Source organism: Brassica napus, chromosome A4 (genome assembly GCF_020379485.1).
Source record: "Brassica napus cultivar Da-Ae chromosome A4, Da-Ae, whole genome shotgun sequence".
In the NCBI taxonomy this organism is placed as follows: Eukaryota; Viridiplantae; Streptophyta; class Magnoliopsida; order Brassicales; family Brassicaceae; genus Brassica; species Brassica napus.
Window position 1 is genome coordinate 5601630 of NC_063437.1, and position 24559 is coordinate 5626188.

At 31.1% G+C, this 24559-nt stretch overlaps 2 protein-coding genes and 1 long non-coding RNA gene across 4 annotated transcripts; 1 reads left to right on the forward strand and 2 right to left on the reverse strand.

Moving 5' to 3' along the window:
- Nucleotides 1–298: 298 nt before the first annotated feature.
- On the forward strand, nt 299–7082 carry LOC106430114 (protein ECERIFERUM 26). Its single transcript, XM_013870890.3, has 2 exons — nt 299–932; nt 6039–7082. The coding sequence occupies exons 1-2, from the start codon at nt 498–500 to the stop codon at nt 6885–6887; spliced, it is 1284 nt and encodes a 427-aa protein (XP_013726344.2). The 5' UTR covers nt 299–497; the 3' UTR covers nt 6888–7082.
- Nucleotides 2811–6250, reverse strand: LOC106430117. The gene is made up of 2 exons (XR_007339239.1): nt 6016–6250; nt 2811–5826 (listed from the first exon to the last, which is right to left on the reverse strand). It is a non-coding gene; the product is annotated as an uncharacterized LOC106430117 (long non-coding RNA).
- On the reverse strand, nt 7034–9095 carry LOC106430115 (chaperone protein dnaJ 20, chloroplastic). 2 transcript variants are annotated; one of them, XM_048778349.1, is made up of 3 exons: nt 8304–9071; nt 7451–7650; nt 7034–7314 (listed from the first exon to the last, which is right to left on the reverse strand). In XM_048778349.1, exons 1-2 carry the CDS (start codon nt 8751–8753, stop codon nt 7498–7500), a joined length of 603 nt encoding a protein of 200 aa, XP_048634306.1. In that variant the 5' UTR covers nt 8754–9071; the 3' UTR covers nt 7034–7314; nt 7451–7497. The 2 variants fall into 2 exon arrangements, with proteins under 2 accessions (XP_048634306.1, XP_013726345.1); XM_013870891.3 differs by lacking the exon at nt 7034–7314 and having other exon boundaries at nt 7323–7650; nt 8304–9095.
- Between the last annotated feature and the right edge of the window lie 15464 nt (nt 9096–24559).

Below are 24559 nucleotides of genomic sequence, written 5' to 3' on the forward strand. Positions count from 1 at the left end.
TTACTTTTGGAAAAAATTAATAACTTTCTTAATATTTGTGCATTTATTTAAAACTACCTACATTAAAAAAACAGAGGGAGTATATGTTTTTATTACTATTCATACCGTATGTTACTTTTCGAGCCTAAAGTTTTATTTTCTTTAAGTAATTAACTCAAAGACCAAGATAATATTCTCCAATTAATTCAAACCTCGCAATATTGCTTCCAACTAACTCAATTCCCATGATAATACTTTCAGCTAAAAGTATTCTCGATATGTCTCTACTGAGGACATCAACTTATCAGGAAAAAGAAAGTTAAGGGTTTCACCTACGTGTAACATTATAACTTACCACCATCAAGCGTCTCTGCTCTATATACATATACACAATAGTCTCATCAGATCCATCACCTATACTATATATATTACACAGCACGAAGAGAGAGAAATGTATACATACATCGAGTAGTTAGTTCAAGATCAAAGATAGAATCAGCTTAACTCAACTGAGCATCATGGGTCGATCTCAAGAAAAGGGTCAGGGTCCGATATACAACATGAGGTTATCGACGGTGGGTGCAACCAGAGCGACAGAAACTGGTGCGACCCATGAACCAACCGGTTTAGATCTTGCTATGAAGCTCCACTATCTCAAGGCAGCTTACATTTACTCGCCCGAGTTGGCTAGTGACTTGAGCGTGACACACGTGAAGGAGGCTATGTTCAAGCTGTTCGACCAGATCGCATGGACCACAGGAAGGTTATGGCGGAGAGACTCGGGGCGTCCGTATATCAAATGCAACGACTGTGGTGCGCGTTTCGTCGAAGGTGAATGTAATTTCACAGTGGAAGAGTGGCTTAGTAAACCGGACCGGTCAGTTGATGAGTTTCTGGTTTACCATCAACCTGTTGGACCGGAGTTGCCTTTCTCTCCTCTGATCTATGTTCAGGTAATTTGACAACAACAATTTTATTCCAATTCTATTAAAAGAAAAAAAAACAATGTTCTCTTCTTTAGTCTGCCATATTGATTTAGTTAAACATGCACCAATATATCGCATTATTGCTCCCTCTCTCCATTTATGTATGTATTATTAAGATATATATATAACTATGCAAAAAGGCCTATAACAGTTATGATATTGTATTATGCAATATATGATACTTTACAAAAGGAAAAAATTTTCATAGCTACACGAAGTTTACACTAATATGGTGGAAACCATCCAGTGTATGAGAATGTGTCAACAACTACACGAAGTTTATGTTAATACATGTCACATGTACAAAGTAAATAATAATATGGTGGCAACATCACAATCGGGTTTAATTGATTTTAAGCTAAGTTAATGGTGTCAATCTGTAATTTACTAAACTTAATAAACTTAATGATTTATTAATTTTAATAAACTTAATTGATTTTGTTAATAAACTTAATAACTTGTTAAATTTACTTAATAAACTTAATAAATTTATTAAACTTATAAAAATTAATAAATTTGCTAAACTTAGTAAAATTAATCATTTATTAATAAACTTAATAAACTTAATCATTTATTAATAAACTTAATAAAATTATTCATTTATTAATAAACTTAATCATTTAATAAACTTAATCATTCAATAAACTTAATAAACTTAATAAATTTGTTAAATTTATTAAGTTTAATAAATTTATTAAGTTTATTATGTTTAATAAATTTATTAAGTTTATTAAGTTTAAGTTTATTAAGTTTATTAAATTATTAAGTTTATTTAGTTTAATAAATTTATTAAGTATAATAAATTATTAAGTTTATTAAGTTAAAGATTATTAAACTACAAATTTTATTAATAAAATCAATTAAGTTTATTAAACTTAATAAACCATTAAGTTTATTAAATTATTAAGTTTGTTAAGTTTAATAAATTTATTAAGTATAATAAATTATTAAGTTTTTAAAGTTAAAGTTTATTAAATTACTAAGTTTATTAATAAAATCAAATAAAATCAATTAATTTTATTAAACTTAATAAATCATTAAGTTTATTAAGTTTAGTAAATTACGGATTCACCCTATTAACTTAGCTTAAAATCAATTAAACCCGATTGTGATGTTGCCACCATATTATTATTTACTTCGTACATGTGACATGTATTAACATAAACTTCGTGTAGTTGTTGACACATTTTCATATATTGGATGGATTCCACCATATTAGTGTAAACTTCGTGTAGCTAGAAAACTTTTTTCCCTTTACAAAATATGATACTCTCTACAAGTTGACAAAAGAAAACAACTTTCAAATTAGGGAAATACTCTAGGATAGCACTAAAAAAGTTTCTATCACAAATATAGACTCTAAAAATCAAAATGACCAAAATATTTCATTAAAGAGATAAATATACACTTATACCCCTAGGATTAACTAATCCAAACCTTAGGGTTTAGAGCTAAGGGGTGGAGATTTGGGTTTGAGATTTAAAATTTTATAAAATAGAAAATACATATTAAAAATTGAAAATAAAAATTTTAAAAATAGTTTCAAAAAGTATTTTCGAATTACAAAAGGAAAATTTGAAAAAAAAAATAAAAAAATTTTGAAAAAAGATTCAAAAAAAAATTTATAAAAAAGTTCGAATTTGAAAACATATAATCTAAAACTATAAAAAAAATTATATTTTTTTATTTTTTATATATATAGGGTATTAGTGTTCTTTTACCTATTAAATGAAACATTTTAGTTATTTTCCTTCTTGTGATTTATTTTTGTGACCAAAACTTTAAAATGGTCTATTTATGAGAATTGCCCTTCAAATTAAGGTTATTGAAAAAATTTTGTTATGATTTTCGTGAATTGATGAACTTGTAAAACGTAACACATAATTACAAGATTTGGAGAAGATTGCCCATATTCTTATAAAATATATCGGAAATACTGCATTCTCTATATGTACTACATATATTGACATGGTTTTTGGCAGTGCATCTTGATTTTTTATGTGAAATATATGAAATGGTTTGTTCTCCTAAAATTTAATTTGAATAGTGTAAAAAAGGAACACTACATATTATTTAGAGCATCTCCAAAAAGAAACTCTATTTTGAAGTTTCCAAAACTCTATATTTAAAGTTTAAAGGTATTCTTCTCCAAAAGCAAAACTTCAAACTCAACTTCAAAACTATTTATATTTTATAATATGGTCCTTATATTGTAAATAATTAGTAGATATATAAACATATTACAACAATATTAACTAATAAAATATTCTATTAAAATATAAAAATTTAAATAAAAATAACTTAATTAATATTGAACTTCAAAAAAAATACAATATTATTCTATAAAATGATTTTCGTAATGCATATATGATCTATTAGTGTATATCAAAATTAAAATGGCTCTCTTCATTTTTACTTTGTAGATTACGAGCTAAAATTTGTTGAAATCGGGTGATATTGATACTTGTAAATACATTAGATCGGAACAAGAAAGTAAAAGAGAAACATAAAATATTACTAAGAGACTAATTTCTTTTCAATGATATTAATACTCGTGAATATATTCGATATGAACAAGAAAAAATTGTACGAAAAATACATCAAAAACAACAACAACAACCATCTTAAGTTACACAAAACAAAATTGGACAATATTTAAAAATTTTGAAGTTTCTGGATCAAAGTTACCTGACTATTAGTGTTGTTGTAATATTTAAATTTGTGTACTAGTTATGTCTTCATGTAAATTTTTTTAAAAAAATTGTTAAGTTTCGTTTGTATATTATTGTTGTCTAAATCTAGTTTTAGATATTTAAAATCTTATTTTAAAGTTTTATTTAATTTTATGTGTAAAATTTAAAATCTGTAAAAAAATTAATATTTATGAGATATATATTTTTAAAAGATTAAAACAATAAACGAGAAAATATTCATGAATCATAAAAGTGGTGTGTGATTGTAGGAACCAAAATGCAAATAAAATATGAAACTTCAAATTTGAAGTTTTGAGTAGTGAAACTTCAAATATAGAGTTTCACTCTTCAAAACTTTAAATTTGAAGTTTTGAAGTTCCTTTTTAAAGAATAAAAAACTTCATATTTAAAGTTATAAAATGTCTTTTGGAAATGTTCTTAGCAGAAAAAGAGACGCACCATGCTACAGATTTGGGTGGGTTTATTAACAAAGGCAATTAGTAGGTAAACAGGACTAGAATTAAGAATATTCTACTCTATCTTGGGTATGATGTTCCTTTCTGACCATATGCCCTAATCGAGAAAAACAGATACTAAAAGATAGAAACATTTAATGTTATATGCCCTGTCATCAGAAGAATTTAATACACGAAAGATCTAACCGTACCAATAACTTGCATTAAAAGACACTGCCACATTAATGGCCGTATTTAATAAAAACTCGAAGACATTTCAGACAAATATATTGCGGGTTCAGACCCGGGTTTAAGCTGACTTTTTTTTTCCATTGTTTTAAAAATCGTAGGCTACTAAAATCATTTGATCTTAAATATAATCTGTAAAATTGCTAAAAAAAATTTTTTTGCTGAAAAGCAATAAATGTTTATAAAAATCCATGTTTAAAAAAGCTATCTATACGGAGTATATTAGTAAAAGCACACAGCTTTTACAACAGTCTATAATGTTTTGATATTATTGCTTTATCATCAATTCTAACAATCAAGGCTTAAGAGCTATTATAACTCCAAATTGAGTATATAAAATAAATAATACTACTTTAATATTGTTTTTATAATTAAATAAATTTAAAAATTTTGAAAAGGAAAAATCCACTTATAAATTGACAGATGGCTTGTGAATTTCTTGAGAGTATCTCAAAGGGTCTATTACGAAACTTGTATCTCAATATATCTCTTACTTTTATGTTTTCATTATATATTTTTGAAAAACTGCATAACTAAAATTAAAAGAACAAAGCAAGAAAATAATTGAGCTCTTTTGTTTTTATAATGTTCAAAAAAGCGATAGGCGCTAAACGAACGGTGATAGATCAGTAACTGATATATAAGTTATTTAAATAATATAAATACATTTACATCATATTTTTGTTATTTAAGATAATGAATCGTATTTAATTAGATATATTCAATTAAATTATAAATGTGAAATATTATTTTAAAATTTTTGTTTTTAAAATATAAAAGTTACTTTTGGATATAAACACAAAATTTGATATTATTAAATAAAATAAACTAATTGTATATAATTATTTTTTAACTAATATATATTGCAAATGTAAATATTTTTTTTTTGAAAAAGGGCTTTACAACAAATGTAAATAGTATACCAAAAGTTCTGTATGAAAGCATTGAACAACTAACATTTGGAAAGTAATTATATGTTATAAATACTTTTCAACATATATTTTTAGTAATTGTTGATTAAATAAAAATACAATCCTTGCGGTATCGGTTCGATCACAAATTGGGAGGAATGATGCAACGATGGTTTCAACTTTCAACACACTATGTAATTGATAGGTCTGATCATAGATTTTTGCAATCATTGATAGTTATGTAAATAACCTTTCTTAAAAAAAACTGTTGATTAAATAATAAAGAGTATAATGCTTTTGCAAATGGTTTGCCAAATAGACCACGAATCAAAGGCAAAGCAAGTGATTTTATTACATAAATTTAGGAATAAATAGAAAAGAGTGAGAATCCCCATGGGGTTACAGAGTGTCGATAAATGAAGATGCGGTTTGGTTAAATACCAAATTTGAACCAAGTGGTCTTGGTATATTGTTAAATGAATTCCAACTAGAGTTTCCACCCAGGGTTTGATTTTCCTTGGTAATTCATGGACGTGTTAAGTGACAAGAAAACCTGAATTTTTATGGACCTTTTAGTGATTAGTCTTTGGATCTAGAAAACGTTTGGAATCACACCAAAGTTATAAAAAAAAATAAAAAAATTTTGTATTCATGAATGAATTTATCAGTAATAAAAAAAAACCAGAGTATTTCCCCCAAAATCTTGAACATTTTACAAAATCAAAAACAGAGTAACCACTACCTTATCTCGGTTTGTATCCGCAGATGACCCGGTTTAAGTGCAGAGGATTAGCTTTGGGCCTGAGCTGGGCCAACATCATGGGAGATTCATTCTCTTTATTCTATGCCTTCAACTTATGGGTGAAGGTCCTTTCTGGGGAAAAAACCTATGCCCCGGAAACTTCTATTATAGACAGAAGGTTTCTGAATCCAAATCCAACGGTTAAAGACCCGGAATCAATAAAACAGGTTGACCCGGTTGGAGATCTCTGGATCACTCCAAACAACAAGAAAATGGCGAGTTACTGTTTCAACCTCACCGTCGCCGCCGACCAGATGTCACCACATTTCCCGGCGAACGGAGATGATCAGATTCCGGTGTTCGAGGTTCTCGCCGGAATCATATGGAAAAGCATAGCTAAGGTTAGAGAAGATCCAGAGCCTTTAACTGTTACGATCATCAGAAAGGATCCGAACGATCTGAAACCTATCAGATCGATTCGAAACAGTCAGATGATAAGCTCCGTACACGTGGATTTTCCGGTGGCTGAAGCGGCTGTGGAAGAGTTAGTGAGATGTATGGAGAGAGCGACTGACGAGAGATGTGGAATCGATGAGATCGGAGAGAGCTGTGATGGGAGTTTGGATTTTATTGTTTACGGAGCGAAGTTGACGTTTATGGATTTGAGTGAAGTCGATTTGTATGAGGCTAAAGTGATGAGGAAGTCGCCGGAATCAGTGTACTGTAACGTTGAGGGGGTAGGGGAGGAGGGATTGGTAGTTGTTTACGCGGCGGCGAAATCGGAGGAGAGGGTTGTGACGATGACGTTGCCGGAGGAGGAGATGGAGAGGGTAAAATCGGAATTCAAGAAATGTGGTTTGATGGCGCCGTGAGAATCAACGGCTAAGTCATAAGTAAACATGAAAAGATGAAATGTTGTTTTTATTTTCCTTTCGTGGTTTAAGCTTTATGTGCTGCTGAATTATCTGTTAAACCTGATTTCTGGTGCTAAATCCTCGGTTAAGCGAGGATTGTAACGTTGTTATGAAATTATTATATATTTAAATTAAATAATCATTCGTATGGTACACGAAGTTACCGTTACAACTTACAAAGTTACAAGGTACATTACAGTACTAATTAGTTTCACTCGTAAAATTGGATGTAATAAAGTTTTGATTGTAAGTTTGGAACGAAATCTGAACATACTTTTTAATACGATTTTTAACTGTACCGCTATATTTTTTACCGTCTCAAAATCTCCAACCACACCACTGTTTCTTTTCTATCAACGGTCGAACCCTTTGTTTTGTTTGTGTCCTACTCAATCAAAAGAAACTTATTTAGTGATTAGGGTTTATGATGTGCTGGCAGATTGTTATAGGCACACAAAAGGATTATATATACATGTATACAAATTTGTAGTTAATTATGCTATGCTTTCTGTATCACACACCAATTAAAAACCTATAAATTAAGGAGGCGAGATATGGTGGTTGTGGGTTAAGCAGAAGAATCTTCAGACGTGTGATGTTGACGGCGCATTCTAGCAGCCCAAGACATTGAGTTGTTGTCTCTTTGATTGCTTCTTTTCTTTAGCCCTGAGAGCTGAGTTTGCCATTTTTTCTTCCACTCACTCTTCTCTTCCACCACTTCCTGCTTACACAAACAATCACCAAAAACTCAGACCAATTCTGGATTTATTACAAATGGTTTGGTTAGGTTCGGCATTTTAGAAACATGATTATAAAATAAATAATTGAATTAATGAATTCTAAAGAGTCGTATAGGGTCAATAAGAGTTAGCAAGTTGGAATGTAAACATTCTCTATTCTAGGGTCTTTTTCATCTAACAATAAATGGGTCTATATTTTAGGACCATAACACAAATCAAAGGGTCAATTCTGGCGACAAAGATAAACAATATTTAATTTAATTATATAACTATTATAGTTTATGAAAATATATTATTCGTTTGAGAAATTTATTGAAATATTATGAACGAAAATCTCTTACATATTGGAAAATAATTTTTTTTCTTTTAAATTCGGAGGATAATACTCAATTGTCCATATATGGACAAAATATCATAATCAATAATATCAACATCGCTTGGATAAATTTCTGAGTGTGACATAACTAAATTATTATTGTCTTCTCTTAAAATTTTTAAACCATACAGCCAAACACTGGTCCTGAATTTTTTAATTTCCTTTCGGGTTTATCACGAAAATAAGCAAAATAACCGAAACCGGTTAAGATTCTGGGCATAACGTAGACGAATAAGAAGGATGTGAATATGGATATACCTCATGGTATCCATTCCGGCGTCGTCCTGAGAACGAAAATGAGAATCCCATAGACAAATCTCTGTCGTAGAGAACTCTCCGGCTAGGATCCGAGAGAGTCTCGTAAGCTTCTTGAACCCTAATAAACCGATCTGTGTATTCCTCGACCCGATCCGGCGGCGATACATCGGGATGATACTTTCGAGCAAGCTGTTTGTACGCCTGTTTGATTTCAGGGAGACTAACAGATTCGGTGACGCCGAGGAGATCGTAGAAGCTCAGATCCTCCGATTGCTTTACTGGGTCGTCGTGAATGAGACGGGCTTGGATCCGGGTTGATAAGAAACGGTTTCGGGTTGGGTAAGAGAGGGTAGTAGAAGGGAAAGAAGCGGGTAGAGAGGAGATTGGTCGTTTATAGACAAATGGGTGATGACCGGTGGCGAGAATGGATGATCCTTTGTAACATCTCATTGTTTCGATTTGAGGTTTAATGTTTTTGTTTTTGGGTTTGTTGACTTTTGGTGATGTTCACTTGGGGAGGTTTTTTTTTTTTTTTTTGAACAACTCGGTTGGGGAGTCTAATGTAGAAATAGTGAGAAGTGACGAGAGGAAGAGGTATATGAAACAGTGATGAAGAGTTGTTCTATGAAATAGAGGGGCACTTCTGTCATTTTATAATAATAAAAAACAGTCGTATTTTTGCGACTGAAAATTCCAGAAGGAATATTTCCCTTTTGTAGTTTCTTCTGTACTTGGAAAATAGTTCCTAAGATGGCAAAAATAATGATAAAAAATAGCTTTAACACTCTGTGCACACTAATAAGAATGATATTTTTACTTCCTAAGACACTTTGTGTCTTATGTATTACATAAAGAGGCACTTCCTGCTGGCAAGGCACTTTATGTGTGGTTATTGTCTTTCATGCCCTCAATATTGACCACATCATGGTAAAGCTAACCAGAAACACCTAACCATGATTTTATTTTTATAATATTTATCAACAATTGATTGTTTTGTTGATTTATGAGTTCTCGAAAACCAACATATTTCTCTCTCCAACTTTACATTTTGAAATTCAGATCTACTTTCCCAAATTTGACAGTTCCTTCTTCGTTTATCAACCCTAATTGAGTGAACCCTCTTCTTTTTCATCTTTAATTTCTCCATAGAACACCAAGAATCCAGAGACCTCGCCGCGAGTTTGATTGTGTAATCTCGTCTCCACCTTTTCTTATCTCATCATCTTTCACCTCCATTCTTCGCCGCCCACTTTCAGAAATGTATCTAACCATGACAAAATCAAAGAAGAAAGGGAAGATATCCGAGCAACCAACTCCACCGGAAAACGATATCGGAGGTTTTGTCTTCATTTTATTATTTTTTTTTTTGAATTATGGTTCTTAGATCTAAAAAATATTTTCGATGTAATCACCGTACCTTTTTCTAAATATAGGTACACTTCAATCGGACCTCCGTCTCCCGATCTGGGATTGTGGTAGAGTCGCTTAGGAGATGTGAGTTCCTACGAGACTAGTTCCGATAACAATGGTGGTGGATACTGTAAAGATGGGAGACGTGAGGGTGAGGGATACAAAAGTGGAGGCCATGGTAGAGGTGGCGGTGGATAAAACAAACATGTTCAAGGTGTATTTTTAGGATTGAATATCCATGTCCACACACATTTGTTCACCAAAGTGGCTTACACAAAATACATGTACATAAAACTACACGGTATGCATAAAATACTTGTCCACAGATACTAAGAAATTATGTAAGATCATTAGGAATATAAGAACTTGTCCAAGAAAACACATCCATGAAACTTAGTTCATGAAACCTCATCCACGAAAATTTTAAAGATATTTTCTATATTTTTTATCAATCCATGTCTACATCTTTTTATGTTCACGTATTTTTCTTACATGTTCACAATTTTGCATCCACACTTTTTATGTCCATACATTTTTTTAAATAATTGTTGAAATATATAAAATATATATATGAAAATGGATGTTAAAATATAGAAAAAAATAAATTATAATTTATTGTAATAATTATACTTTCTTCAAATGTCTTAAACTCTGAGAAAAAACAAATAAAAACACAAGAACTTTGCAAAAAGAACAAAGAAAAAGTTAGAGAAAAAATAAATAAAATAAAAAAAATGTAACTATCCTCTAGTTTCTCTTAACCAAGCGTGAGGGGTACTGCTGTAAAACCACAAGGGGTGGAAGAGGACAATGTGTCCCTCAAGTGGGATGTACCTTATCTTGTCAAAAAAGAGAACAATGTGTCTGATGATGTAACGCACTCAATAAGAATCTATAGGAAATCTCTATAATATTATTTGAGAAGTCAGTTTCTTATGTGTCTCTCTCACGTTAACTCTCACGATGGTTGATTACAGTGATACCCTTAATGAATTAATTTACATTTTAAATACTATTATTTATTTATTTTATTTAGTTTCCTTTTAAAAAAATTCTAAAATATATACACATATAATAAAAAAGGAAACTTTTATAAATTAAAAAAATAATTGAAAAACGAAAATATATGTATACATAATATGATTTCATAAAAAAAGAAAGTTCACAAAATATTAATATTACATTTAAAAAATATTTTTAAATAACATAAAATATAATTTTGAAGTAATAAAATACTTTCCTTATATCTATATTTTCCTAGATGAAAATTATAAATTTCTATATAATATTATTTCATTAAAAAACAATTTACACATATAATCTTGATATTAGAAAAAGAAATATTATTTCTTTTAAAATATAATTTTAAAAAAATACAAAATATTTCAAGGTTATAAAAATATTTATATATATATATATATATTATTAATGATTACATAAATAATTAAGTAACATAAACTAATATATGTTTAATTGTCTAAAATAGTTTATAATTAGTAATATTGTTATTTTTTATTTATTTTTCATATATTTAGTTGACTATAATATTTTCAAGTACAACAAAAAAATATTGATAAATTATATTTTACTTATATATTATTATTTTTAAATAAAATCATAATTGTTTTTACTGCTTATTTTTAAGAGATATTAAAAAAACTAAAATAAAATTTTAAAATAAACATCATTTGATCAAATAGTTACAAAGTAATTTAATGAGGTACATATATTATATTTTATCATTGTTAAAGTTATTTTTTCTTAATATTAAATTTCCTTTTATGTTTTTATGTGTGAGAAAATTAATAGAACCATAATCAAAATACCAAAGCAAATCTGAATTCTAATTTTTAAGATTATTTAAATAAATTTTAGTTTCCATTCAATAAATCAAAGACATCAACTATTGAAAATTTATTGAATATTTTAATTATTGTAAATATTGATATGTGTTCATGAGCTTTCAAAAATGTATCAGCTACTTACGCATGTAACTTCCTATTAATCATCACTTTATTTTCTAATTTTTTAAAAAAAACATCAACATATAATTTGATAAATATTACGAAATACATGCACATTTGACTTAATTAGAATAAAAAATAATTATACTTCATTTTGAATTTGAAAGAATATATATAACTCAATATACTCACAACATGAGTGATTCGACTAATCCAACTTATATCTAAAATCATATATTTAATTACGATAAGAATGTATAATTTTATAAGAATAGTAATTTATTTTATAAATATAAATCATAGGACAACTCAAAACATATTAAAATAAAAATAAAATATTAGCCAACTGTTACAATTTAGTTCTTTTGTAAAATTTATATATATGCATGAGACTTCAGAATATTATCATTTCGTTATATTAATTTACGTAATTTAGAATCAGACACTTTAGTTTATTTTTTATATCATACTAAGCACAATATATCTTAAGTTATACATAATCTTCATAAAATATATTTACATATCTAAGACAACAACCACCTAAATGCAAATAAGAAATTACTCAAAATTTTAATATATAGAATAAAAAATATTACAGCTAAATTCATAGATGCAATCCAATTTACCTAAATGATAACTAAATCGACTGAAAAACAATAATACCGATTAGATATAACATATATAAAATTATATGTATAATTAAAGTAATACAATATAATTAATATAAATGATGCATATAAATTATAAATTAATTAAATTAAAAGTAAATAGCAATTAATTATTATTATATATTTACTTTAAAAATATTTATATCCGTGCATGAACACGGGAAAATCACCTAGTAAGCTAAAAATAAGCAGTATTGGTCAATCTAGAATAGAACTAACATATGTGATTATCTGGTTTCTAAGGCCGTTGGTTTGCGGTTTGTCTAGTCTACTTTGGCGTGAAGTCAGAACCGTCTCAAACTCTAAAGAAACCCAATTCAAAAAAATAAATAAGATATTTTTTACTAACTTGAAATAATTTATGTTTTTTTCTGGTAAAATATTGTTATAATATATTTTGCTAACATATTTTGGTTTTATAATTAAAACCTTATGAAAAACATATTTTTGAGACTATAAATATTTCAGTTTCCTTTTTGTTTTGATTTATTTTTGTATCCACGATCATGAGTTATAATCTAGAGTATTTAAGCTCTCTATACATACAAAAATCCATAATTAACTAACTACCATTTCACTGTTTTTTTTTCACTGTTGACAATTTGATAATCCAATTTTACTCCCACCGACATTCTTCCTTCTCTTTCTCTCACGTGTCTACTTAAAACTCAAACCTTTATCCTTTCTCCTTTCTCAGCTGCATTTCACATTTCTTTTCCATCTCAGAACTATAATATCCTCTGTACTTTTTAAACCATAAACAAAAATTCATTTGTCATTTCTGTTCTTCCTTTCTATACATTATTGTCTTCATCATCTCTCATATATTCTCCGTAAAAATCACATATGGAACGACTGAGACAATCGTCAAACCTCGTCGTAACTAGAGAAAGTTTTGTGACCAAGCTCGTCTCCAACATTGCACAGCCATGATCTGTTTTGATTAGGTATATAACATTCAAAAATGTGTATGGTTCCAATGAGTGTGTCTCTCTCGACAAGATCGTCTACATAGTTCCTTCAACATTTTTCTCGAAATCATACATAATATGAATCAGGTGTATAACAAAATAAAGCGGGTACTTCCAATATCAATAACAACGGCTTGAATCTCACATATTTCAGTTAGGAATAGCTGTAACAAACAAGAATTTTGTTAACTGATATATATTGGGTTAGTTGCTACAAATGAAGTGTTGTGAGTTTTGGTTATATGTTATCAAACAGGGGGTGCCGCTAATTGATAAGTATTTTATAAGATCTTACAAAGCATTAGCGGATACATGTTTGGTTAGGTGTTTCAAAGTATGTTACCACTTTTCAAATTGGTTGGTAAGATGTCAAAAAATATTCGTTAACTCATACATGGATTTGTAACGGTTAACAAGTATTTTAGCATATATAAACTAATAAATCACATCTAACTTTTATGTTTCTATGGTAAATAATCACTACAAGAAAACATAGTCATTTCTGACGAAAGAAGTATTCGTCAGAAATTTCTGACGAAATTCTGACGGATTTACGAGAAATATGAAATTTTACCATCCGTCGATATTTTGTCGGAAATATCCTAGGAATTTTTGACGAACTATCTTTTGTCATAAATAATCGACGAAATACCGATGACCCCCGAGGAAGATTAAACGATTTAGGGTATAGATTTGGGGGTTATGTTTTCGTCGGATATTCATCAGACATTTCTGACGAATTTCCGATGAAATGAAAAAAATTCGTAGGAAATTTGTCAAAAATTTCCGACGAGTTTTTGACGAATTTTTTCCTAGGATATTTCTGACGAATTTCCGACGGACTACAAAATATTCATAGGATATTCGTCACAAATTTTCGACGGATTTCCGACGAACTTGAGTTTTAGATATGAAATATTCAAAATAAATGTTAAATCAGATATATTAAGTGATAAATATGATGTAGGTTAATAATACCTCAATTAGTTAAGCTATATATTCTTGCGATTGATGCATTGACAGATACATAATCTTTCTTGTTAACACTTATACACTTAAACAAATACTTTCCGGTGATCCATCTTACAATCTATAATTTGTGTGCTCTCAAGTGTTTTTAAACATTATGAAGATTTTAAACCCCTAAAAGTCATCAATTTATTATCAATGGCTATTATCGTTCTATTTCTGCTATGTTTCGAACCCCTAATACATAATTCTTAGGAAATTTCTGACGAATATATTTCCGACGAATTTCTGACGAAAATGATATATTCCGACGAATTTCTGACGAAGATGGTATATTCTTCGGAAATTGAAATTTGCCCAGGAAAAGACCTGCCTAATATTTCGCGAAAAACCAAAATATATTCTGACGGATTTCCGACGAACATAGGCCGTCAAAAGTTTTTAATATATAAATGTAATCCCCTTCTTCTTCCTCATTTTTCCTCTCTCTCTCTAAAACACACAAATTCTCTCAGATTTTCTCTCTCTAATCCGGCGATTCTGAGCCTTAAACTCCTCAAATCCACCTCACAAATTATGTAAGTCATCTCTTTCCTTTTCTCAATTGACTTATGTTAGTTTTTGATTGTGAAATTGTGAATTTTAGGTTTTGAAAATTGGATTTATGTTAGGATGAAGAATTTTATGATTTATATGTTAGATTTTGTTGTTAGGTTGTGGTTTAGATAGGTTTGATTGTGGTTTGTTTATTTAATTTGTTGTTTTGTGAAATTTAATAGTTTTTGTTATTTTCTAAAAAAGATTTCAAATTTTAAAACCTTTTTGGAGTTTTTATAATTTTGAAAGTTTTATTTAATATATATATTTATATATATATAAAAATTCCCAAGTTTTTATTATTATTGTTGTTTTAAAACGTTTTTATGATTGTATAAAACGTTTTAAACTTTTTATAGAAGAATTTAAGTTCTTATAAAAAGTTTTTAAATTTGTTATAATTTATAAAACGTTTTTTGGTTTCTAAATTTTATCAAAACATTTTTCACTTTTTTTTAAACTTTTCAATCTATAAAAGGTTTTTCTGGTTTTTTTGATTTAATTAAAATATTTTTCAATTTTTAGGAAATTCGTTCAATTACAAAAATATTTTGTTAATTTTTTTAAAAAATCTTTATTAAAACGTTTCCTCTTTATCTATAAAAATTTTCAATTTATAAAACATTTTATGTTTTAAAAATTTATAGTAAAATTTATTATAAATGATTTTAAAAATATTATATTACAAAAACGTTTTCCTAATTTAAATTTTATTTTATTTATATATAAAGAATTAAAATATTTATTAAAAATGATTTTCAAATTTTGTTCTTGAGTAATTCATTAAAATATTATATTTAATATAATTTTTTTTATTTTTTTAAATAGTTTACAAAATTTCCGACGGATATTAATTTCGTCGGAATGCTTTCCGTCGGAATTTTGTCGGAAATATATCCATCGGAATTTCGTCGGAAATGTATCCGTCGGATTTTAATCAAAAATTTATCCGTCGGAATTTCGTTAGAAATATGTCCGTCGGAAATTTGTCTGTCGGAATTTCGTCGGAAATTTGTCAGAAAGTCCGACGAAATTCCGACGAATTATTTTTTCCGACGAAATAGAACCGATGACCTTTGTCGTTGGAAATTCTTCAGAAATGGCTTATTCCGATGGTTTCCGACGAAAATCGTCCATAGGAAACAAGATGTTTTCTTGTAGTGAATATATTAGATTAATACAATATAATGAGTATCCATTACTGTGTATGTTATTAATTTTTAACGGTTTACATGTAAATTTAACTTACCAACAAAACATGTAATATGTTAATATACAATGATAGATTCGCTGGAGCATACCCTCTGACTGAAAAGTTATCTACTAACAATTCGTATAACAGTTTATGTTATTTTAGTGGTTAATTAAGATGTTTGTTAACAAACTAGCGTTTGGGAAAAAATATGTTGGTGTGCTTCTGATCGATGTTCCATAACTCAGAGAAAATTTTGGGAGGCATGTCTTTCTTTGAAGCAATGATCGACTAGTATAGATGGCACATGTAGTGGTAACGTAATTACAGTGACAGTGGCGACGACTAATTGACGAGGAGAAGCTCAGTAAGATTGCCGATAAAAACAAAGTATGATGTAGTTGGATGATTCAAAAATAATATTTTCGGACGTGGATCTGAGGAGAATCTATCGAAGTTGTTTGAAGGATAATAGAAGATATCAATGTCATCAGAGACAAAAAGAAAGATAAACGATGAATAATGAGATGGATATGAAAGGTTTTTCTTTTTTTCTTCTCACGTGTTCAACCAAAAGGGTAGAATAGGTAAGTTGTGTTAATATTGCTACAAGGAATGTTAGTTTACAGCTGTTAGGGTATTTTCTTAATATTGACTCACATTAGGTATATTGAACTAATTGACTCTATAATCTATAAAAAAACTAATAGAGCAATAGAACATGGATAGTGGTTAGACCAAAAGCCGTAGACTCTTGATTTGATTAAACAAGAAGTTGGAGACTCCTCAACTTTCTTCTCGATAGAACCTTAGACTAGTTATTCTTTTTTGTATTTCCTATTTTTTTATTATATATTTCTCTCTTTATTTATAATAACTAATTAATAATAATTTCCTAAATATAATCAAATTAGAATATTAACTTTCTAAATTTACATTGAATATTAAATCAAACACCAACAACTATTTTTTACTTTCCAAAATATATTAATTAATATAAATGTTATCTTTTTCCTGACTTATTGCATTTTGTTGGTTATGTAAACAAATTAAATTTGTAATTTAGATTTATTGGTTAATAAATACGAAAATTAAATTTAAATATAGCTATCTGATTTTTTAATAAATATATGATTTTAAATTTATAACTATTACTCTAATAAATAAAAATTATGGGTCCTCTAAAATTTTGGACCCTGTTCGACCGCTCCACTTGCACATGCTAAAAGATGGCCCTGCGTGAAGTTGTCTAATTATGGAGTTTTGCTCATCCTTGAATCGTTGCAAAGGTTTGGTTCTCTCCATTGCCCCGGTTCTATATTATGTATTTTTGTAGAGAATATCTAGCTTGTTTGAAACGATGTGGAGCTTGGGCTCATTTATCATCATGTCATCGGAAGTCATGTGGTTAAACAGTTTCTTCTCAACGTCGTTTTTAGTTGTGCCTTACGTTTCTACTTGTGAGTGACACCGTGTCACTAGGGATGTTAACAATGTGTTTTTATCCATAGGATACCCTAAACCCGGTTTAAATTTAAAACCCAAAACCACTAGTACAGTATAACCTCTTTAAATTAATAATCCATAAATTAATATACACAAAAAATCTCTATAAAATAATATAATTTATAGTCCCAAATTGAGTTTTTGGTTCAATTAGTATATCGATAAATTAATATCTCTATAAATTAATAAAAAGATTATAGTTTTGGTGTAGTCCCAACATTATTAATTTATAGAGGTTTCACTTTATATTCAGTTTTCAAATTTTATGGGTTCATTTCAGGTGGGTCCTGCTTTATAGATTACCCGTTCGGGTTTTACTCCATCGGATTTCGGGTACCCTATGTTTTTTTTTAAATAAGATAATTAAAAACGACGTTTTAGGGTTTAAGTGTTTGAAATTGAAAATTAGAAATGAGATATACGTATATGATGAAGAAACAATAAGAAAAAACAACATTTGAGTGTGAAAGATGTCAGATCTGTGTTATAAGCCATGGTAGAAATTGCAGAAAGCTTAATCAATAAACTAAAGGAAGAAGAAGAAGTATTGACACCTTTGGTCTCCTTTAATAAAAGTCGAATGTGATGTTTGCTTTTCCTATATACCTTCTCCTCTGATCTGTCTTTGCTATTTTCAGGTTGTTATCTTGTTAGATCGATTTTGCATAGTTTAGATTCTTAGCATGTAGCTTTTGTTTATGGTTTCCAGAGACATATATGTTGCATGATGGCTTTAGCTTACAGGGAAATATTTTTCTTCCGCTACCTTTTGTTTCTGGGGATTGTCAATATTTGCCAGTTTTGCATTACTGCTTTGTAATGTTTGGTTTAATCTTAATATAATCTTACACTAGAACAAAAAATAATGGGATTAACATCATTTACCTAAAAAGGCTCACTAATAAGTAGATGTGTACTCCGTATCTCGATCTGACACAATACTGACAGCACATCGTGCAATTCCACAATCACTTTGATGTAGTTCTTTACTAATCGTTTTTATTTGTCCATTTTTGGTAGAAAATGAACTGATTTGGTGACTCCGTCCACGATCACCTATACGGCCTTCTACCCGCCACTCGTCTTGAACAATCCATTGACAAAATCTATAGACACAATATCTCATTCCCAATCTGATAGAGGTATTTTTGTACTAATCCGACATATACATGATGATTCGCCTTAACCATTTGTTAGCAAGTCTGATAACACAAAAAGGTAGCACATCCTTTTCATATCAGTCCAATGATAGTAACACTTCAAATCTGCTTCACCTTGATATTTTCTTGGTGTATGAAGAAACGTGGGTGGTCAACTTGTTGTAAGATTTTTTTAAAAAAATTTCACATCCTCTAGCACACATATACTCGGTTGTGGTGTGCTAGTTGTGGTGTAATAGCTGAATATTTTCTTTTGATCTGCTTTCCTAAGCCTCATCTTTTCTTTGGGTTTGTCGTGTACTCCAAAGTAAGTATGCTAGATTCATTGCCTCTAGACCAACTGACTCTGACTCCATGGTAAATATGCATAACATGAGGCTAGCAAATGTCTCAGACAATAGGTCTACTCAACACATCTGCCACTTGGTTGGCCTTACAAAGATGGTATGTGATCTTGAGTTCATAGTATGCCAACAGCTCTATCCATGTGCAATATCTCAAACTCAAATCCCCACAATGAATATATACTTAAGGCTGATGATCTGTAAGAATCCGAGCCTCTACCCATGGTGTAGTTACTTGATCAGATCGTCTAGCTGATTTTTCAACTCAACTATCTCTATTGCCGCTAAACAATACGGTGCTCACGAAACGAGTGTCATCTCTAGATCCAATCAATAGTAAATACATCTCCCTTGCTTCTTTTAAGACCTTAAACGTATCATCATACTCTACATTCATAGTATATCTCGCGGTTCATGCTCTCTAACATTTATACATGCAACATTATTGAGACTCCATTGTTTGTTTGAATACTCTGGAAGGTAACATTTCCTTCTGCTTTGATAATATGCACTTCCTTCCTCAGGGAATCCAATCTCACTTGTGTCATGACAACAATCCATCCTAAGTATCATATCATTGTGGTTCAGCTCTATTATTGCTAAACCTTCCAAGAAATTAAATCTTCTAAAGAATGACCAGTAAATCTTTATGAACGCATGTAGCTCCTAACCTATATGTATCAACGGTTTGAGTCTTCTTAATATTTGGTTTGAATAAACTCTGGAATGACCAACACTTGACCACAATCTGACTCACAAACTATGCATAACTCCAATATCGATACAATCAAACTGTCCCACCCTCAACCAAGAGCGATCCCACACAATTTTAATATCTAGGTATAGTTCCAAAATAGTCAACATACTCAAGCATAAGAATAACTTATAACAAAATATACAAACCAGCTATTGGCTCATCTCCCTCTTAAACTCATGCAATATAAACTGGAGCGACGCTTTAAGTTTGGGCGGTTGGCGAAAGCGTCACATGTCCTCTCTTTAAACAATCCCTGAAAGTATGACCCTGATGACCACAATCTGTCTGATAAACTTCGCATGATTTTCCTGAGTGAAGCCATAGTGGCCTGAGAATGAATGATAATAATTTTCTTCATCGACATAAAAAAGCAAGTGAGTTAGAATTTACTAAACAGAAAAGTGCTAACTTATTTTATTTTAAAATTCTAGTTCCAATTATTTTTGTTGAAAACCAAATTCCCTAGTCGTCATCCCGGATGAGAACCGGGACGGAACCCACTCTATAGTAACAATATGTAAAACCCGCCTATTCTTCTCTCGAGAACGGCATGCCACTAACAACATCCCCTAAAAACATCTCCACTCATCTTAAATCCAAATAGAGATGTCAGCCCAACCCGTGGCCCGCGGGTTCAGCCCATGTAAACCCATCACGGGGCAGGCTTGGACAAGTCTTTTGGTGTCCATAAAAGTGCGGGTTTAGCGGGCCTAACCCAAGGGGGTTTGCGGGTGGTCGGGTCATAACCCGTCACGGGTTAGCGGGTTCGCGGGTTGCCCGCAAATTAATGTGTCGATTCTTCTTCTTCTCTCAATAGGTGAATCAAACCGATTCCAACTTTGATTGCCTTCCATGGATTTCCTGTTTGAGCTACTGCATGCACTAGAGGGAGCAAGAGTTCGATAAGATCAGTGATTGCAAGCCTTTGATGGAGATTATGTCCGTCTCCTGCCAGAGATTAGAGAGTTAGCGTTTCCTCTGCCTTATTCTTCCCTCACACGCTTTAAATTGTCAAGTCTTCGATGGAGATTATGTCTTCTTCAACTCTCGCTCATAGCAGATTTATCTTTCTTAGGCAATAATTCCTTCTAAAGTTTGAGTTGTTTTTCCTTGATCATTATTTTTTTTTCTTGTATTTTTCAGACTTTTTGCTCAACAAATACCACTGGCTGAGCTTTATTTTGCTATTGTTGTTCTGTTACTGAATACTCAAGGTTAGGTCTTGGATAACTTCTGATACAAGCGATTTTTCTTTGGGCTACTCTTCTTCAAAAAACTGTGAAACCACAATGGTTACTCTTGCCTTAGCTGTGGGCGTTTGTGGTGCAAGAGCTGCTATTTTGAATCTAACACAGAGGATATTCAAGAAGATTATAAGAAGCTTTGAAGAGAATGTGATGGTGAGGCTCATGAGTTGAGATGTCTCATAAAGTCTAGAATTTTCTTGCATAGAGTCTGTGCATCTTCATGAGATTACAGAATCTGTAGGAACAGAGGAAGCAGATGCAGAGTGTCAGCAATTCATTGATAAAGAGAAACAGTAGCTCCAGTTTCAGAATTTACTTGGGTACATACACTTTCTTTTCTTGAAACTTTGTTCAATAGTTCAAAATTTTGATCAGTGTTATGGTTCGAGCTAGTTAAACTGATGCAAAGTGAAAGATTATCTTTGTTTTCTTCTATTGAGTTAGACATTTTTTTAATATTAGTATTATTAGACATTGAGCAAAGGTCAAAACAGAGACCCTATTAATATTAGTATTAGTATTATTAGAGATTGAGCAAAGGTCATAACACGTCTTTTTTTTTAGGTAACCTGCGGGTCAACCCGCAAAGAAAGTCAACTAAGCTGGACGGGCTTGGACAAGACAATATGGATGCGGGTCAACCCGTCTGACAACTCTAAACCCAAATAAAATCCATATGAAAACTGCCCTGTAACACCAATCTATCCAAATATATCTACACGCCAGCCTCACCAGAAATAGGAAAGAAACAAAGGTGAGTAATATGAGAGTCACCAACTGAGGTATGTGTCCGAAGTCCACGAACTCATGCATAGCACTCTAAATATTTATAATTTAATGTTGATATGAAACAAACACGTCGCCTAAAGCGCCAAGGACAAATAAAGATCTTAGTTACAACTTACAAGATAAGTGCTTGCACCCCCCCCCCCCCCCCCCCCCCAATAGAGGCTCCCTGAAACACCCAGATATAGAAATATTTGAAAAGCCTTTAGAAAATTCTACGTAAAATTCAAATAATATTTCATCATATGACGTAAGAAAATCCTTCAACTTTATTAATAAAAACTGAGTTAAATAATTGTAAACAGTGTATTGTTTCGTAAAAATCCCCCAAGTTCATAACACCCATTCCTGATGGTCGTCTCACGCTCCGGTCTACAAAATTAAACCTTACCTGCATCACAAAAAGAGACGTGAACATACAAAAATACTCAGTAAGGATGCTCAAAACCGCCCACATGCAACCAGTAACATATGTAACATTAACAAAATGAGTTCCATTCTAGCGACCTAACATTCCATTTCATCCTTACCATTTTTTTACGACCCATTTATCTTTACTTAATCATTTCTACACATTTTCATTCACTTAACCATTCCTACTCATTCTCTACCCCGAAGATAACTTATGGCTGAAGCCAATGATACACAGCCCCAAGCCAATTCTCGGCCCGTATCAATCATGCACGACCCAAAGCCATTCAAACTTTGGTCTCTCATACGGCCCGAGGCCACTTGACCCCGAAGGTTCTCATACGGCCCAAAGCCACACGGCCGAAGCTAACATACGGCCCAAAGCCAAAAATAACCATAATATCTTTGCGGCCCGAAGCCAAAACATACTTTTATTATTTAAGTTCATTTGCTTAATCTCATACTTTTCTTATTTAAGTCATTTTCTTAATCTCATACTTTTCTTATGTACGTTCAATTGCTTAACCCCACACTTTCCTTATTTAAGTTCATTCGCTTAATTCGTTTCTTATCATTTTCCCATTTAACATCTCCTTTCATTTTATAACAAATCCTATGTTTTTACATAAACATTTCCATCCAACTATGCCATCACAACACAATCTAACATGCCGTATCCTAAGAACACGAAGAATTTTTTCGAACCTGGAAGGATCACTTCAAGATCAAAGAACGAGCATTCCATAAATGCATTACTCATTCATACACCATAGCATATCAAGATTTAATTCGCTAATAATATATTCTACAAGTCTGCCACAAATCACATCCTCAGCTGGGATGATCTTGAAAGATTGTAAACTATGAACTTAGCTGCGTTTTACGGCGAAAAAATTCTTGCGATCCTCCTTGCTCAATACTCCCTTCCAGAGCTCTCTCTCTCTCTCTCTCTCTCTCTCTCTCTCTCTCTCTCTCTCTCTCTCTCTCTCTCTCTCTCTCTCTCTCTCTCTCTTTCTCTTTCTCTTTCTCTTTCTCTCTCTCTCTCTCTAGAACTATGTTCTTACTCTGACCTCTATCTAAGACTCCTTTCTTTTTGGCTGTGTGAGAAATGAGAACCCAATGTCCCTTTTAATAGGATTCTTGCACTTGCTCACCATGACAGGCACTTAATGTCGTTTCCATATTTGACTCGGTCAAAGATTACAATCAATCTCTGAATCATTCAACCTTCTTTTCTTATAATCCTGCAACAATAGCTGGTCAAACTTTTTCCTTTCTTGGAACCTGCAATATTATATAGACAAAATTTCCTTATTTGACTTCGCGATTCCATTCCTTCCTTACATAAACCTCAATCATTCCGCGATCGGTATACCATAACTCAACCCGGTCTGAAAGCTTTTCAAGTGTTCACTGAACATCCGATACTTAGCCAACATCCAACTTACTCATCTGATCCTTCACGAATACAAGTGCTTCCACACTTATAAAATACAACTTTCTGCAGAGTAAATTGCCTATGATCCATTTCCTTCAAAGATAAGAATACTTTGGGGAGCAGGTCGTTACACTTACCCTATAGAGGATTCATGTATGAGACTAGTGCCCACACACACTGGTCGAATATGCTTTATTTGACTTGAAGCATATTCGACCAAAGCTACGACTTACCCCATAGAGGATTCTAGGCTACGACTTAACATGTCGAATAAAGCTGACCATAGTATCCACCACAACATCTACATCCGGCATATACAAAAGTACATATATTTGGCTATTATCTCTATATCACATTAAATAAATCACACAATGTTTAATCATATAACTTACTATTTCTATTTTAAGCAAACAACCAAATAATCTAAAAACGCAGACTCCAAATATATTCAATTTAAACAAACTGAACATATTCAAATTTAATTAGGTATATTCAAAGTCCTTGTGGGGACCAAAATTCACACTGTCGATTTTAGTTAATAAAGGAAAATCGAGATTCTCAGCTTTCCTTGAGGATCCAGATTCCCTGCATAAACACACAAATACGAAAATAAAGAGATAACAAACTATAGTAAGAAATTGTACAGAGGCGTTTTATTGGTTAAGATGAATAAAGTTACAGAGTTTCACCGAAGAACAAGATGAACAGGAAAATCGTCAACAATGGAGAATAAGAGAACATAGCAAAAAAAGTTCTAAGTACAGAACTTGCTAGCCTAACCGCCTAGTCCTAAGTTCTCCTAAAGCTAACAAAAATCTCCTACGTCTAAAATTCTC